The sequence below is a fragment of the Zootoca vivipara genome, chromosome 9 (assembly GCF_965207765.1).
Source record: "Zootoca vivipara chromosome 9, rZooViv2.hap1.1, whole genome shotgun sequence".
Lineage (NCBI taxonomy): Eukaryota > Metazoa > Chordata > Lepidosauria > Squamata > Lacertidae > Zootoca > Zootoca vivipara.
Window position 1 is genome coordinate 68160330 of NC_142592.1, and position 15524 is coordinate 68175853.

Consider the following 15524-nt stretch of genomic DNA (forward strand, 5'->3'; position numbering starts at 1 on the left):
GCGTAGCCTTCTCGCTGACATGCTTGTCTTCTACAAGCAGAGTGCTTTGACAGTGTTTTGCTAAGTGCAGAGTACACCTCAGTGTTGTCTACACTGGCCGGCAGCTGCTCTCCAGGGTTTCCGGCCAAGGTCTCTCCCATGTGAGACCGCGGAGGGCTGCTGTCAGTTCGGCCGTTTGAGGCTGAGTTTAGTCCCTGCGCTGGTTTGGTTGATGAAGTGACCACACCTCCCCTTGTTCTTCAGGGACTGCCTTGGTGCTGGCTAGGCTCCCGCTGGAGAAGATCTCGGCGTGTCTCAGTGAACTTTGTGCCGTTCAGGTGATGGCGCTGAAAAAGGTACGGGGCCTGAGGGCCGGCTGAGCATGGCTGCCTTACCTGAAGGGAGGGAGGGCTTCCTGGGGGAAATAAGCTTTGGGACAGAAACTGGTAAAGGAGGACTTGGAAGCAAGCCCTCGCCGTTTGGAAGAAAGGCAAGCACTTTTTTAAAACGCACATTTTGCTTGTTTTGCTCAAAGGGGTAGGGATTGTCCCCAAAGACCATCTCTTTCCCTACAGACCCTCCTGGGTGTTAGGATTAGCAAAGGGGGCCCTCTGGGTAGTTGGGGGTCGGTGTGGCCTAGGAGGCGGCCTTCTCTGTAGCAGCCCCATAAGTTGTGGAAATCCCCACAGAGGTGCGCCTTGCGCCTTCATGGTACAGTTTCCGACATTCTCTGAAGAAGCACCTCTGTCCATTGACCCTTGACACCTGAGATACCTTGTTTTCAGGACCCCCCTGCCTGTTCTTTTGACTATAGTTCAATTTTTCCCCCAACGGTTTTTAATAACTGGATTTTAAGCTGGACCTGGGACGCGGGTGGCTCTGTGTGTTAAACCACAGAGCCTAGGGCTTGCCGATTAGAAGGTTGGCGGTTCGAATCCCCATGACGGGGTGAGCTCCCGTTGCTCGGTCCCTGCTCCTGCCAACCTAGCAGTTCGAAAGCACACCAAAGTGCAAGTAGATAAATAGGTACCGCTCTGGTGGGAAGGTAAACGGCTTTTCCATGCGCTGCTCTGGTTCACCAGAAGCGGCTTTGTCATGCTGGCCACATGACCTGGAAGCTGTACGTCAGCTCCCTCGGTCAATACCGCGAGATTAGCGCCACAACCCCAGAGTCGGTCACTAGGTAAAGTTACCTTTACCTAAGCTGGACCTGCTGGTGAAGGTTGGGTAACAAATGAAGCCATAGTAGTGGTGGTCGTCTTGGCTTGCCTCTCAAAATGCCACCCCCATTTAATAAAGTGCGTCACTCCCAGCCACCCCCAAGTTGCGCCTCAAATGATCAGCCATGCGATTGGGGCGAGGGGTTGGCTCAGGGACTGCCGCTCTCTGTGCCCACTGGTGGTCTTTGCCATGTGCTGCTTTGCCCCTAAGAGTGCAAAGTGGGGCTTGACCATGGAGCCCCCCTCCCCAAGTGCTGGCAACAAGGCAGCATTTTCTTGGCCATCCTCCTTGAGTCCCTTCCCTGAGCCGTCTTGTGTGTTTTCTCTTTTTTCCAGCTGCTCTCTCAGGAGCCGAGCAATGGCCTCTCCTCAGACCCCACTGTGCCCCTAGATCGCCTTGCTGTTATATTTAGGTAAGAAGCTGTTGGAGACCGGGGTCTCTCCCCCTACCCATGGGGTTGGGGGGGTGACAATAACCATCGGGCTGCTCACCCGAAACAGCGGGTGCATCTTCCTCTGGAGGTCTTCGATCAGGATCTCCTGGACAATCTCCCAACACCTGCACCAATGGAGCTGAAATTCTGTGGTTGGGAGGTGAAATTGTGGCAGTGGGGGGGGGGGAGAGTCCCAGATAACCCTCCTCCACCCCCCACTTCAGTCTTCTGCTCTGCTTGCCTCCTCCCTCCTTCTCCCCTCACAACTTCCCTCCTCTCTCATCCTTCTGTCCAGGCTCCTTTGGGAAGAGCCGCACAACAGAGCTTCAGCTAGTTTAATAGCAGCTCCCTTTCCCCCATAAACCCATATATTTCCGGGCCGGGATGGGGAGCAACAGAGCGGCCCACATAGGGATCTCTGGGAGAATTCTGGGTTTGCCAAATGTCAGTCCCTGGGGGATCGTTTGGCAGAAGCCATAGCAGTTGACAGGACACTATTAGGAAAGCGGAGATAAGTTTGCTGGGCTGCTGGCTAAATCTGCAAGGGCCTCTCCTCATCTACTGGTAGAAATAACCGATAAATTGCAAGAACTCAGGCCGAATAAAGGTAAATTCCAGTAAAAATCAGGATAAGGCCCTGTTTCGACTATTCTTCGTCAGCTGGAATAAAGCACAGACAAGCTATCTTTGTACATTATAAGCAATTTAACTCTTTATTTAGAAAACAGAATGTAAGTTTGATGTAAGGTTAGTTACTCACAGATATACCTGTTATGTTCATTTAAACATAGTCTCTGTTTTTTACATATGATAAAACTTTATGTTTAGAGATCTGAATGAATAAGGAGAATTATTCTAAGATTCATTTCAACTTTCTCAATATTCCAGCTGACGAAGAATAGTCGAAACAGGGCCTTGTCCTGATTTTTACTGGAATTTACCTTTATTTGCCTTCAACATTGGGATTGATTCCCATTTAAACTCCACATCACATCAATAAAACCTTGTGAAGATTTATTTGAAATCCATCTTCTTTTGGCCTGAGTTCTAGCAATTTATCGGTTATTTCTGGACTTTCCCAAAACCTCCCCTCATCTAGCCATGCCTCACAACTCTGCAGCTCTGTTCTTGCTTCTCTGACTTTAAATCTGTTGCCGCTGGCCTGATTTGGGAAGCAGCGATCTGTTCTCAGCCTTTGCAACTTCAAAGGTGGCTGCTCTCCAGTCTTCCCCAGTGTCCTGCTCTTCACATATCCAAGTGTTGTTGTGCTTTCCTTCCCCTGCACTTGGTTACTGGCAGCTGATTCTGTCCAACTCCATTCTAAGGTCTTGCCTTTTGGGGCTGCGGTTAGATCTGCAAGGGGCCCCTTTCCCCACCTCTTGAGGTTTCAGGATGGGCCAACATGTCAGCCAAACATCTCTCAGATCTATGCTGGTTTGCTTTTTTTGGAAGTAGGGGACGGTGTCTTTGCAGTCCTCCTTCCCCGGGGCAATTGTCCCGTTAAGGATGCCATTGGAGGAGCAGCTGGGACCTGCCTCTCCAGCCCAGCTCGCCCACGAGCTCCCTTTCACCCCTCCGTCTCTTTTTCCACAGGCATACCAACCCTATTGTAGAAAATGGACAGACCCACCCGTGCCAAAAAGTCATCCAGGAGGTAGGTGGAGAAGTCATCCAGGAGGTAGGTGGAGAAGCCCCCCCTGCTCACTCCAGAGGGCGACTGGTGAAGCTGCTTGGCTTACTTGCCCGGGTCACCTATGTGGGCTTGCCCTCTGTGGCACACTTCAGCTGTGATTGCACAGATGGAGCTTGGAAAGGGACATCTGGCTTCTGGGGCTGCCAGCTCTGGGTCTGTTCACAGTCCTAGGCGCGCCTCTGGATTCCAGTTGACCTTGTCTCCTCCTCACCCCGGATGGAGCAACGCCAAGGGGGTGGGGGTGGGAGGTAGCCAAGGGCCTTACTTACTCATTTCCCCTGTTCTGTTGTGCCCCCCATGGTAAGGGGTGGCTGGCTGTATGTAATAATAATAAGTAATGTATATATTTTTTGTCATGTTCTTCGGGATTCACATACGTTATCTCTGTAATCCTTATGCTTCATGTACATTACCTCTGTAGTCCTAATGCTTCACGTACATTTCCTCTGTAATCCTTACAACAATCTGTGTAAGGGGGAGGTCAGTTTTGTCCCCAGATGGTGGGGAAGGGAGCTGTGGCATGGAAACAGGGCTTTACTTAATGAATCCATGATGATATTTAAACTGGGGACTGAACGGATTCCCAGCCCTGGACTTTTGCCGTTGCACTGCCCCAGCGCTCTGTGTGTGCATTTGATCCCACGGCCCACCCTTTGCAGCACTGGGGCTTTGGCCTACTGCCCTGGCCCCACCACCACCACCCCAGTTTCGCTCCTGGTCCTTCCACAGACCGGCGGATACGATGGGCAGATAAGCAAAGCCCCGTGGCCTGAATACTTTTGCAGAGGGAGCGTTGCCAATTGGAGCCTGGCTCCTTTCTCCCTGCTAGTGCTGACCTTGTGGAATGTGCTGCTGCCATGGGATTAGGTTTCCAGGGAGAGGAGACCAGGCGGGTCTCTGCTTCGGCTGCTCCTGTCCGACGTCAAGGAAACCCTCCATAATCGCTCTCCTTCCTCTGCCCAGATCTGGCCAGTCCTGTCAGAGACCCTGAACAAGCATCGTGCCGATAACCGCATCGTGGAGCGCTGCTGCCGGTGCCTGCGCTTCGCTGTCCGCTGCGTGGGGAAAGGCTCGGCGGCCCTCCTGCAGCCTCTGGTCACCCAGGTAAACGGCCGTAGAACAATGGTGTCGGAAAGGGACCCCAGAGGGCCATGAAGACCAACCCGCTGCGGTGCAGGAATTGCTAAAGGAGACCCTGCCAGTTGGCCATCCAGCCTCCATTTAAAACCTCCAGGGAAGAAGAATTGTAGAATTGGAAGTAACCATGCAGTGCAGGGATCTACGACTCTGTGATTAAGAGTCTGAGACTGAGAGTCCTCACCACACTCATAGCAGGGAAATTATTATTATATTATTTTTAAAGAGCAGGTGCACATGTCTCCAGAATAGAGGAAGGGGCAATCCAGATGAAGTTTATAAATACACATAAACCGTAGAACTAGTAGAGATGGATGGGGCCCCCAAGGGTCATCCAGTCCAACCCCCTGCAATGCAGGTGTCACAGCCTCCAAGGAAGGAGAGGCCACCACTTGCAAGTGTGCGCCCTCCCTGCTTTGCATGTCGGTCTCTTTCCATTTCACTAGAAGCATTCTGAGCTCTGCATTCCAATGGCACCAATTATTAGCAAGACTCGTTTAGGCCAAGTCGTTGCGCAAATCCCCCCCCCCCCCTCAACCAGCAGCAGGGAGCTCTGGAGAGTGCCAGCCTCGTGGCGCTCAGTTGAAATGATTATCTACTTGACATCTGATGGGAAGGGCTACTACTGAGAAGGCCCTCTGCCTGGTTCCCTGTAACTTGGCTTCTCGCAGTGAGGGAACCGCCAGAAGGTCCTCAGAGCTGGACCTCAGGGTCCGGGCAGAATGATGGGGGTGGAGATGGTCCTTCAGGTATACTGGACCGAGGCCATTTAGGGCTTTAAAGGTCAGCACCAACACTTTGAATTGTGCTCGGAAACGTACTGGGAGCCAATGCAGATCGGCAGCTGCTGAGAATGCGCCTCCTCTTCTCAGCCCCTTTGGGCACCTGGGATAGATTTTTGAACCCACCCTGGTATTCTCCTTGTGAATGGTTTAAACTGTTTAAAATGCTGCCTGTTTGCTTACTGTTGTCGCTTGCCTTGGGACCTTACATCGAAGGGTAGATAAAACGCAGCCCCACCTGGTCCGCCGGGCTGCTGCTTTGGCTCCAGGATCCTTCCCTTTTGCTGACCCCTGCTTCTCCCCCGGCAGATGGTGAGCGTCTACCAGGAGCACCAGCACTCCTGCTTCCTCTACCTGGGCAGCATACTTGTGGATGAGTATGGAATGGAGGAGGGCTGTCGGCAGGGGCTGCTTGATATGCTGCAGGTAGGTTGGCCCCCGGGGTTTCCTCGCGGCTTCGCTGGGGCTCACCTGACCTGGGGAGGCCCCTTCCTGGTCTTGGTCTGAATGCGTGTGGTCCCGACGACGAGCTCTGCACAGGCTCAGAGGCATTCCCTCCAGATTCCCTTTTGGGGAAGGAATGCAAGGATGGCAACACGAGAACAGGGCCTTCTCTGCAGTGGCTCCCCGTCTCTGGAATGCTCTCCCCAGGGACGTTCACCTGGCGCCTTCATTATACACCTTTAGGCGCCAGGCAAAAACGTTGCTTTTTAACCAGGCCTTGGGTGATCCCATTTACATCATATGCCCGTGTGTTTTTCGGGTGGGGGGGGGCTATTGGGTTGTTTTTGTTTTTATTAGGTATTTTGTGGTTTTATATCTTGATTTTATTCTGTGAGCTGCCCTGAGATCCCCCGGGTATAGGGCGGTATATAAATTCAATCAATCAATTATTATTATTATTATTATTATTATTATTCCAACAAGCTTTTAATGTTTGATGGATTTCTGTATTTTAGTGTTTTGTTGGAAGCCGCCCAGAGTGGCTGGGGGAACCCGGCCAGATGGGCAGGGTATAAATAAATAAGTTGTTATTATTATTATTATTATTATTATTATTATTATTATTATTATTATAATAATAACATTGCATTGCAGAGTTGGCAGGGACCTCCAAGAATCAGCAATTCCTGCAATGCAGGCATTTCAGTGAAATGTTTTAGTCCTTTGTAGCCTTGGATGCCCTTTCTGAAAAAGGTCTGCAGAAACTGTGCCCGTTGTTCCAAACATGGCTGCTGCCCCCATATATTTGTATTACAGGGGGGGATGCATTTGGGCAGGTTTAACTGCTAATGGCTTCCTCCTGCCCCCCTTGCTCTGCCCTTCCAGGCTCTGTGCGTGCCCACATTCAGGCTCATCGAGCAACCCAATGGCCTCCAGAACCACCCAGACACTGTGGACGACCTCTTCCGGCTGGCGACCAGGTACACCCCCCCCCCCACACACACACCTTGCGCTTGGCTCCTGGCTGCCTTGCTTCCAGGCCAGCCTTGGCACTTTCCACCCAAAGCAGGTTTTCCAGTCTGGTTTGCTCCAAATCCCAGACCTCAGTATCGTATCCCCCCCCCCCCCCCGGGAGAGGTCCGCTGGAGCACAAATGCTTGGCAGTGTCTCTCGTAAAGGTCAGTATTTCTGAACCTTGGAGGAAGGAGATTGCAAAAAAACAGGGGGGCTGATACTGTTGCGGCTCCGCTGCCCTTGGGACAGGAAGGGACCCTAATCAGGAACCGGGGGGGGGGGTTATCTAGGACCCAGATCTGAAGAGCTGTTATCAGGCATTGACATGCAGGAGGAGTTTCCACGAGGAGAGCTGTCTGATGCTGCCTCCCCCTTGCAGGTTCATCCAGCGGAGCCCCATCACCCTGCTCCGCAGCCAGGTGATTCTCCCCATCCTGCAGTGGGCCATTGCTGCCACCACCCTGGACCACCGCGATGCCAACTGCAGCGTCATGAAGTTCTTGCGCGACCTCGTCCACACGGGAGTGTCCAACGACGTGAGTGGCGGGCGCCAGGGGTTGCGCGTCAGCGCAGGGTGCCAAGGCACACAGCATTTTATCCCAGAGGGTTTCTTGGGGGGGGCGGGGCCGCAGGGGTATTGCCCCACTTTTCCCCGCACGGAGCTCAAGGTGGCATATGTAACTCTCCTCCCAACAACCCTGCGAGGTAGGTTAGGCTGAGAGACTGTGGCAGGCCCCGAGGTCACCCTGTGAGCTTCATGGCTGAGTGGGGATTCAAACCCTTCTCTCCCAGGTCCAGCACTCTTCCCCCCCCTGCCTGCCAGAACCCACCATCCAGTTGCCAGGCCAGCCTTGGCCAACCCTGTACTCTTCTGCAGTTTTGGACTAAAACTCCCATCAGCCCCCGGCGGCATGCCACATTGTCATGCAGCCGTGCTGGCAGGGGCTGATGGGAGCTGTAGTTTAAATCAGCAGGAGCTTGTCCAGTTGGTGAAGGCTCTGGTAGGTCTTGAGCCTGCTCTCGAGCCAGGCCATTCGTACCTATAAGCTTCAGATTACAGAGGCTGGCTGTAGTTTCTCAGTGGCGCATGAAACGGCACTCTGCATGCGCTCAGAGGCAGCCTTTGAGCCCTGATGGTGAAACAAGCTTCTGCGGCCAAGCTTTGCCTCAGGAGAAGCCCTTGCTTAGCGCTATCTGTTGGGAATGTTAAGGAGTGTTAAGGAGAGGATAAATTGTTTTGATACGATCCCTCCTCACTCACACTAGTGAGCAAAGAGCACAGCACATTCCCCTTGCAACTTATTGGAAGCAACTTAATGATTTGTTAGAATCCTTTAAGCAATCCAGTCTGGATTGGTCCTGGCAAGTTTCCCCTTTTATTTCCCTCTTAAAACAACAACGCCACGACACAGTCTTCTTTAAAAGTAAGAAGAAAGTTTTACTCACATTTAGTTCACTGCAGTAATTCTGATGGAAGGCTCTATCTTGTGGTTACAGTGAGAAGTCTGAACTACTTTTCAGACTCTCTGCTTGTGGGCTCCATCCTCTGTGAAGGTTGAGCCATGTGCTGGCCAAGAGCTAGGAGAGTCTATGAGGAAGAGTCCAAGAGAGAGAGAGGGTTGCGTGGCCAGCCCTTTTACCTGGTCAGCCAGGGTCACACACATCTACCTGGTCACACACAGAGGGAGGAAGCTCCAGGGCAGGTAGGACAAGGAAGTCTTCCCTGCCTGGAGCCACATTCCCCTGTGTGTCCATTCTAGGCAGCAGGAAAAGGTTGCAATTGCCTGCTCTGGCAATACCACATCCTTCAGCACGGTGCTGTGAAAGGGCCGCTCCCCAGAGGCCTTTAAAAACTGAGGACTAGAACCTTTGAGCAAAGAGAGAGGGATCCATACAGGAAGAACCAGAAATAGGGAAGACCAAAAATTTAAATAAGGAATAGGGAAATTTTATAATTTCCATTGTAAACAGTTAAAATCGTTAATAGGATTGGAATAACACTTGTAGTTCAATGGTGACTTTTGGACACAATGGAGAGGTAAAAGATTTGGATTATCATATAAGATGCAGGAGGAAATGATTAACAATAGGACCCACAAAGGGGAGGAGGGAAGTCCAGCAGATTCCTTGGAATCTTGTTTCCACGTTGTATGTTGGGTATGGGACTGTAAAATTATAATCTGAAAAAACCAAATAAATAAAATTTATTTTTTTTTAAAAAAATAGAGAGGGATTCAGAGCAGGGTGTTAAGGACCAGTGCCATCGCAGAGACCGGGGGGGAAAGTCCCAGGCTAAGTTTGGGCAAAGTTTAGCCCAAGGAGAGAAGCTTGGTCCTTGGAAAGGAGGGAGAGATCTGATTTGGAGGCAGCCTGATTCTGTGGGTGGCGGGGGGAGGGGACTCCAAGGCTGCCTGCCCCCCCAGAGAAGGGGGGAGGATGAGGATGGTCTGCTCCCCTCTGGAGCAGAAGTGGGGTGTCGAGAGCGGCCCACGGTCTGGGTGGGAAGCCCCCCCCCCGCAGCTCTGAGGGCCCCCCGCGAGTGCGTCCCTCTCTCTCTCCCCGCAGCACGAAGAGAACTTTGAGGCGCGGAAGGAGCTGATTGCGCAGGTGATGACGCAGCTGGGCCAGCAGCTTGTGAGCCAGCTCTTGCACACCAGCTGCTTCTGCCTGCCGCCTTACACCCTGCCAGACGTGGCCGAGGTGCTGTGGGAGATCATGCAGGTCGACAGGCCGGTAAGGAGGAAGCTGGGACTGGGCCTTCCGGGTGGGGGAGAGCACTGGGCTTGCCCAGCCTGCCTTTGGCACTAGCTTGACACTACCGGACTTTGAAAAGCTAGATCGAGTTCAGTTTTGTTGGATCAACTGCATTTAAATTGGGTTTTGAACAAGCGTGCAGCCAGTCCTTACCATTTTGAATCGTACTACCGTATGCTATCCTCTTCCTTGGCGGGTTGTGCAAACTACTCTCTTGCATTGTGCTTTTTGTAAGGTGGGGGGCACTGGGGGTGAGTTCACGGAACCAAGGGGTGTGGGATGGCCCCAAAAGGTTGGGGATCCACTGGCCTGCAGCCTTCTGCACTCAAAGCAGGTGCTCTAACCCCCGGGGCTCTTTGTGCATTGCTGCAGAGTCTTGGGAGTAACTCCTCCCCCCCCCCTCTTCATTTCTCCCCACCCCCCTCTCTGTGGCTGCCACAGACCTTCTGCCGCTGGCTGGAGAACTCGCTGAAAGGCTTACCAAAGGAAACATCGGGGGGAGCCGTGCAGGTGACGCACAAGCAGCTGACAGACTTCCACAAGCAGGTCACGAGGTCAGTGCAGCCTTCAGGGCTACGGTGGGGGGATTGGTCAGGCGGGGGTACCAAGGGTAAGTGGGTGGGGGGATAATCAGACGCAGCAAGATTCATTGGACTAGATCAGGGGTGTCCAGCATCCAAGAGACTGCGATCTACTCCCACTATAAAAATAAACTGGCAGTGATCTACCCATTGGATTGACCAGTGTTGTTGAGCTTTTTTGGGATCGGGCAGGGACAACCAGCGATATCAACCGGTTGGACAGGCACGGAATAGATGACCCTTTGATCCCTACCCAACTCAATGTGTATGTTTCACCTCCTTAAGCAGTTTTCACTCGCGGGCTTTATGAAACTGATCCTTCCTTGTGTGGATCACGAGCCATTCATTTCATTGGGGATTGTGTGAGTCGGGGAGCTTCACTGGGTCCCCTATCTCAATTTGCCCCTCTCTCTATGCCAACTGTGGAGGAAAGCCCTTCTTTGCCAGGAGGTTGCTGGGTCAGAGTGTCCCTCGGCTGGGATCTCTCTCTCTTTCCTCCCGTTTGCCAGTCAGGTTTTTCTGGTCCTGCCAGTCCGGTTGTGCGGCTTTTGGGAGGGGGATACCGCAAGGCTGCTTGGCCCCAGTCCTGCGCCCTTTGCCAGCGCAGGGTGACTGGCTCAGGCAGGCCTATGCCCAGCCGCACCTGCTTTCGAGGCCCTGCAGCTTTGCCAGGCCTCCCTCCCCTTCGCCCGGGGTGTGTGTGTGTGTGCTGAAGCAAGCCCTGGCCCGTTCCTCGGTGCCACACCTTGCCAGGCAGTTTGGCAAACGTCTTAGCACCCAAGTGGCACCCCAGCCAGCCTGCCTGCCTCCTGGGGTTTCCTTCCACCCTGCGGCATTCAGGGCCTCCTGTGAACATTTGCTTGCTCAACAAGAGCCTGGTGGGCGGAGGGCAGGGTGCCCCGGTCTTTGGGGATCCCATGGTAGCCTTTCTCCTGTGTGCAAGTAAAGGAGGGAGCTCGGTGGGTTCCCTCTTGGGCACTGGAATTCCAGGCTTCCACCGGGAGTATCTGGCCTGCTAAGGAGGCTATTTCTGCACATGCAAACACCTTTGGCCCTGAGCTTCATCACCACTGATTTATACACACCTCCACCCAGTTCCCTCTGACTCAAGTTTCTGGTCCTCAGTTTTCTGCCCAGTTTGGGCCATCCCGGGTCTCTGTTGCTCCCCGTCTCTGTGTAGTTTGCTTGCTCTCAGAAAGCTGGCCTTTGAGCCCAGGTCTACTGGCAGCCGTTGGTGCCTCACCCCGCAATGTGTGGCTGCACAGGTTCCTGGCCATGTGCAGAGCGCTTGTCCTTTCCCTCCCCAAATAACGGCCGCCTCTCTCTTTTCCTCTCTCCTCCTGCAGCGCCGAGGAGTGCAAACAGGTTTGCTGGGCTTTGAGGGACTTCACCAGATTGTTCCGGTAGCCTGTGCCTCCTTCACTCTGCCTGTCTCCCAGGTGAGCAGAATCTCCCCTTTTCCTCCCAGTTTCCTGTGCATGTAGAGAGAGGCGCCAGTGGCTTGAATATGGTGCCTTCCTCCTCCCGCTGGTCCATTGCGCTGCCTCTGCCGCTGGCTGCCATGCCAGGGACTGCAGGGGGTCAGGCTAGATGGCTCTCAGGGGTCCCCTTCCAGCAGATCCATGCCCCCTCAGTTAATGACCAACCCAAAGGGGCTGTGTGTGTGTGGCAGGGAACTTGTGTGTGGCCTACAAGTTCTGTGCCGAAGGACTCTTGCAGCCCACTAGGCCTGAGAGGCTGGATTGCCTGGTGTAGATAATTCTGAGTTTGTTAGCTGGACCAGGGATTGATGACTGAGCACAAGGCAGCTTCCGGCATTCCTAGATGCTGACTCCCTCCCAGTGTTCGAAACTAGCCAGGCGCGTTTTCCGACCGGCGCGGGCCCATTAAGTGACCACATGGCAATCTTCGAATGCCTGGTTGACGGCTGGGGAAAGCAAAACATCGCTTAGAGAAGGACCTGAAATATTTTCCTTGAAGCTGGAATTAAGTTTCATTCTGGATTGTTTTGCTTGATGTTTGAATGGGTTGTAAACTGCTTTTGAGATTTGTTCTTTAAAAAAAATAAAGCCGTATAGAAATGAAAATAATAATAATACAGTGGTACCTCCGGTTGCAAACGGGATCTGTTCCGGAGGTCCGGCCACATCCTGAGGAATTCGCAACTGGAGGAGCGCTTCTGCGCACGCGTGCACAGCGAAACCTGGAAAAATACTTCCGGGTTTGCTGCATTCGCATCCCGAAGTTTATGTATCTAGAGGGATACGTAAGCGAAGGTACGACTGTAATAGTAATAAAATAGTAATAATAATCCCATCAGAAAGGGAAACCTGAACATACATATTTTGGCAACCGCAGCCTAGGTTTAATTGCTATTTGGCGATTAGATGATATATCTGAGTTTCTAACACTGCCTCTCCTCCTATGGCTCCTCCTCCTCCTTCCCCCTTTTCCAGGAATGTCTTATTTTCAGAAGAGGAAATAAAACTACCAAGACAGTGTCCCACAACCAGCAAACTTCATGGCGGCTGAGGGCTCTGACTCGCTCTGCTGTGTCCCGCCAATCCGGAAGAGACACTTTGCCGCGAGAACGAGTCGGTGAAGTTCCTGCTTGTGAGTGCGAGAAAGAGAGAGAGAGAGAAAAAGAGATAAAAACGCGAAAAAAACCCATAAAATCCCGGGGGGGCACAACTTATCCGCGAATATCGATGGCTGCAACTGACCTACGGCATCGCGGGGGGAGGGGGAGCCTGCTTTTTCAGATGGACTTGCTTTAAAAAAAAGAGAGAGAGAAAGAAAGAGGGGGGAAAAGACAAAAAAAAAAACCATGAAAAGGAAAATAGTAATAAAATGTTTTAAAAACAACAACAGAAATATGAAACAATAGAAAACTAATTTGCCTGGAAGCAACAAAGTAGTAAACTTTCTGTGAAATGAAAATGAAATGATTACTTAAAGATCCATTCGGGATTAAGAAAGAAAAACAAAAAAACCAAACACCTATCTAAGAAACCCAATAGTCTGCCCTGGAGGGGATGGGGGAATGGGGCGGAGGGGCTTAGTCCAAGGTTGCTGTTGCTGTTGTTTTGCAAAGCCCCACCGTCCGGATTTCCAGAGCTCTGCCTCCCCTTCTCCCCGAGTCCCAAAGGAAAGATCGGGTGGAGTCCCAAGATATTTGGGGGGTTGGCAGGGGAGGGCCAGCAACTGCCCACCCCCCTGCCCACAGAGAGAGGGTCAGGGAAAACCTAGACCCCACCCCACCAACGTGTTTGCTTACTTTGATAAAACAGTTATATATTATATTATAAATATATATATATATATTCTTTTTTAAAAGTTGATTTGGTTTTTTTGGAAAATTTGGTTTAAATCTGTTTGGGATTTTTTTTTAACCGCTTTGGAGGGGCGGGAGGGGGCTTCGTGGGAGGGGTGGGGTGGGGCTCTGGAGGACCGAGGGGGGGCGGGCAGGCTATTTCGTTAAAACCGATCCCGGCAGCGACTCCGGTGGGGGGGAGACACAGAGAGAGAGGGAGTCGCGGGCCCCGAGCAGACTTTGAGGCAGGAAATGGGGGGTGGGAGGGGTGCTGTTCCGTCTGGTGTTGTAGCCATCTCGAGAACAAGATTTAAAATTAAAAAAAAAACATGCAAAAAAAGAGAAAAGAAATAAAAACAGACGAAAAAGTTGAAACTGAAGCTGTCCCAGTAGCCTTTTTGCCCTAAGAGCTTGCGGGAGCGGTTGGGGTTTGCGGTTTACATTATGCCTCCTGTCCCATTCATCGATGGCCTTCCTGGATTCGACCATCGCAGGATTCTGAAGAGCAGCCCGGGCCTTGAGTTTAGAGAAGCACATGTCCCCCCCCCCCACTGGCTGCTAGTTCTTGCCTCTATCACTTGTACAAATTCATGCCTCTGCCTCGTCCAGCCCCGTGTTCGAAATCAGCGAGGCGAGTTTTGCCAGTGGCGCAGGTCCTATTGTGGCCGCACTGAGATTTCTGGGTGCCAGTTTGACGACTGGGGGAAGCAAAACGTCACTTAGAGAAGGAACTGAAACGTTTCCCTTGAAGCTTGAGTTATTCGGGATTGTTTCATTTGAATGTGCTGCAAGCCGCTTTGAGGTTTGTTCTTTAAAATATAAAGCGGAATAGAAATGAAAATAATCGTAACAGCAAATTTCATTGCAGAAAAAAATAGGGCCCCTAGACATTCCATTGTGGCAACCCATTTGGAATTAGCTTATATACAGTGGTATCTTGGCTCTCGAACTTAATCCGTTCTGGGAGTCCATTCGACTCCCGAAACGGTTCGAAAACCAAGGCGCGGCTTCCGAAAAACTTTTGCAAACCGGAACACTTTGAGCTTGCAGCGTTCGGGAGCCAAGCCGTTGGAGAACCAACATACCACTGCATTTCTAGCAGTTGTTTTGCTGTAGTGAGTACTTTCGGCAGCTTTGCCTCACCGGATAAAACAACTCAGTTCTCGCTTGTTTTGGGTGGGCGGCGGCCCCCTCACTCTTTCCCCTGAGCCAGGGGAACTTGGGGGTTTAGGCTTCTGTGGGATCAGACCCCCCCCCCCAAAAAAAAACTCCATGGGGAATGCCCCAAGCTCAGGAGCCGAGCATTTGCCTTGCAAGCAGAAGGTCCCAGCTGGAGTTGGGAGAAACTCCCCATATGAAACCCTGGGGAGCGGCTGCCAGTCAGTGCAGACATTGCTGAGCAAGAGGGAGCCAAATGTATAAGGCAGCTTCCTGCGATGGAGCTGGCTTCGGAATAGGCAGGAATGGGATCGTGCCGCTGAACCAGCTTTGCCACCCTGTCGTTCCATTTGCAGGCACAGAAAAGGGCTTGGGGTGGCATCCTGGCTCTGTAGGCCAACCAGATAAAGGTGGAAAATGGAAGGGAATCCTCTCCCATCTCTGCTGTGACGAGCGAGCAGCCGTCCCCAACACGGCACCTCTCCCGGCGGCTTGTGCAAAATAAGCTCATGCCTCGCTTATTTTAAGAAAACTGCAAGGCAGTTCATAGCGCACCTGTTTTGGGGAGAGTTGTAGTTCAGGACACCTGGAGGGGAGCACCACCTTTGGAGAGGGCTGCTCTAGGAATCCGAGGCAAGAGAGAACTCGGCTACTGATGAAGCGCAGATTTAGCTGGACTCGCTGTGTGAATGTCTAGGAAGGCTTGTTGCTATCTATAGCAAGCAGGTGGTTTGAGTCAAGAATGGGTGTGCCCTCCTTTGCACCCCTAATGCTCAAGGAATGCCAGGAAGCTGTTGCTTCTTGCCTCTGAATTCAGAAGAGGCTGTTCTTGAGATGTACACATTACTTCCACCTTCCTGCAAGGTGTGCAGGGGAGGGTGACGAATATAACAAGGGTCTGGAAACTAAGCCTGATGAGGAACGGTTGAAGAAGCTGGATATGTTTAGCCTGGAAAAGAGGAGATAGGTAAAGGGACCCCTGACTATTAGGTCCGGTCGTGACCGACTCTGGGGT

The 15524-nt window shown here is 52.1% G+C and overlaps 1 protein-coding gene across 2 annotated transcripts in view; it reads left to right on the forward strand.

Moving 5' to 3' along the window:
• The window catches only part of TNPO3 (transportin 3), a 34188-nt gene extending 21285 nt beyond the window's left edge, over positions 1 to 12903 (forward strand). Inside the window, exons 13-23 of one of the 2 annotated variants that reach the window (XM_060279261.2) lie at positions 244 to 335; positions 1536 to 1612; positions 3227 to 3287; positions 4290 to 4430; positions 5555 to 5671; positions 6575 to 6669; positions 7083 to 7239; positions 9269 to 9436; positions 9899 to 10011; positions 11385 to 11477; positions 12495 to 12903. In XM_060279261.2, coding sequence (XP_060135244.2) covers positions 244 to 335; positions 1536 to 1612; positions 3227 to 3287; positions 4290 to 4430; positions 5555 to 5671; positions 6575 to 6669; positions 7083 to 7239; positions 9269 to 9436; positions 9899 to 10011; positions 11385 to 11445 — 1082 coding nt within the window. In that variant the 3' untranslated portion in view covers positions 11446 to 11477; positions 12495 to 12903. Of the gene's footprint in view, positions 1 to 243; positions 336 to 1535; positions 1613 to 3226; positions 3312 to 4289; positions 4431 to 5554; positions 5672 to 6574; positions 6670 to 7082; positions 7240 to 9268; positions 9437 to 9898; positions 10012 to 11384; positions 11478 to 12494 lie in introns of both variants that reach the window. The other variant, XM_060279260.2, reaches the window with a different exon arrangement.
• The last annotated feature ends 2621 nt before the right edge of the window (positions 12904 to 15524 follow it).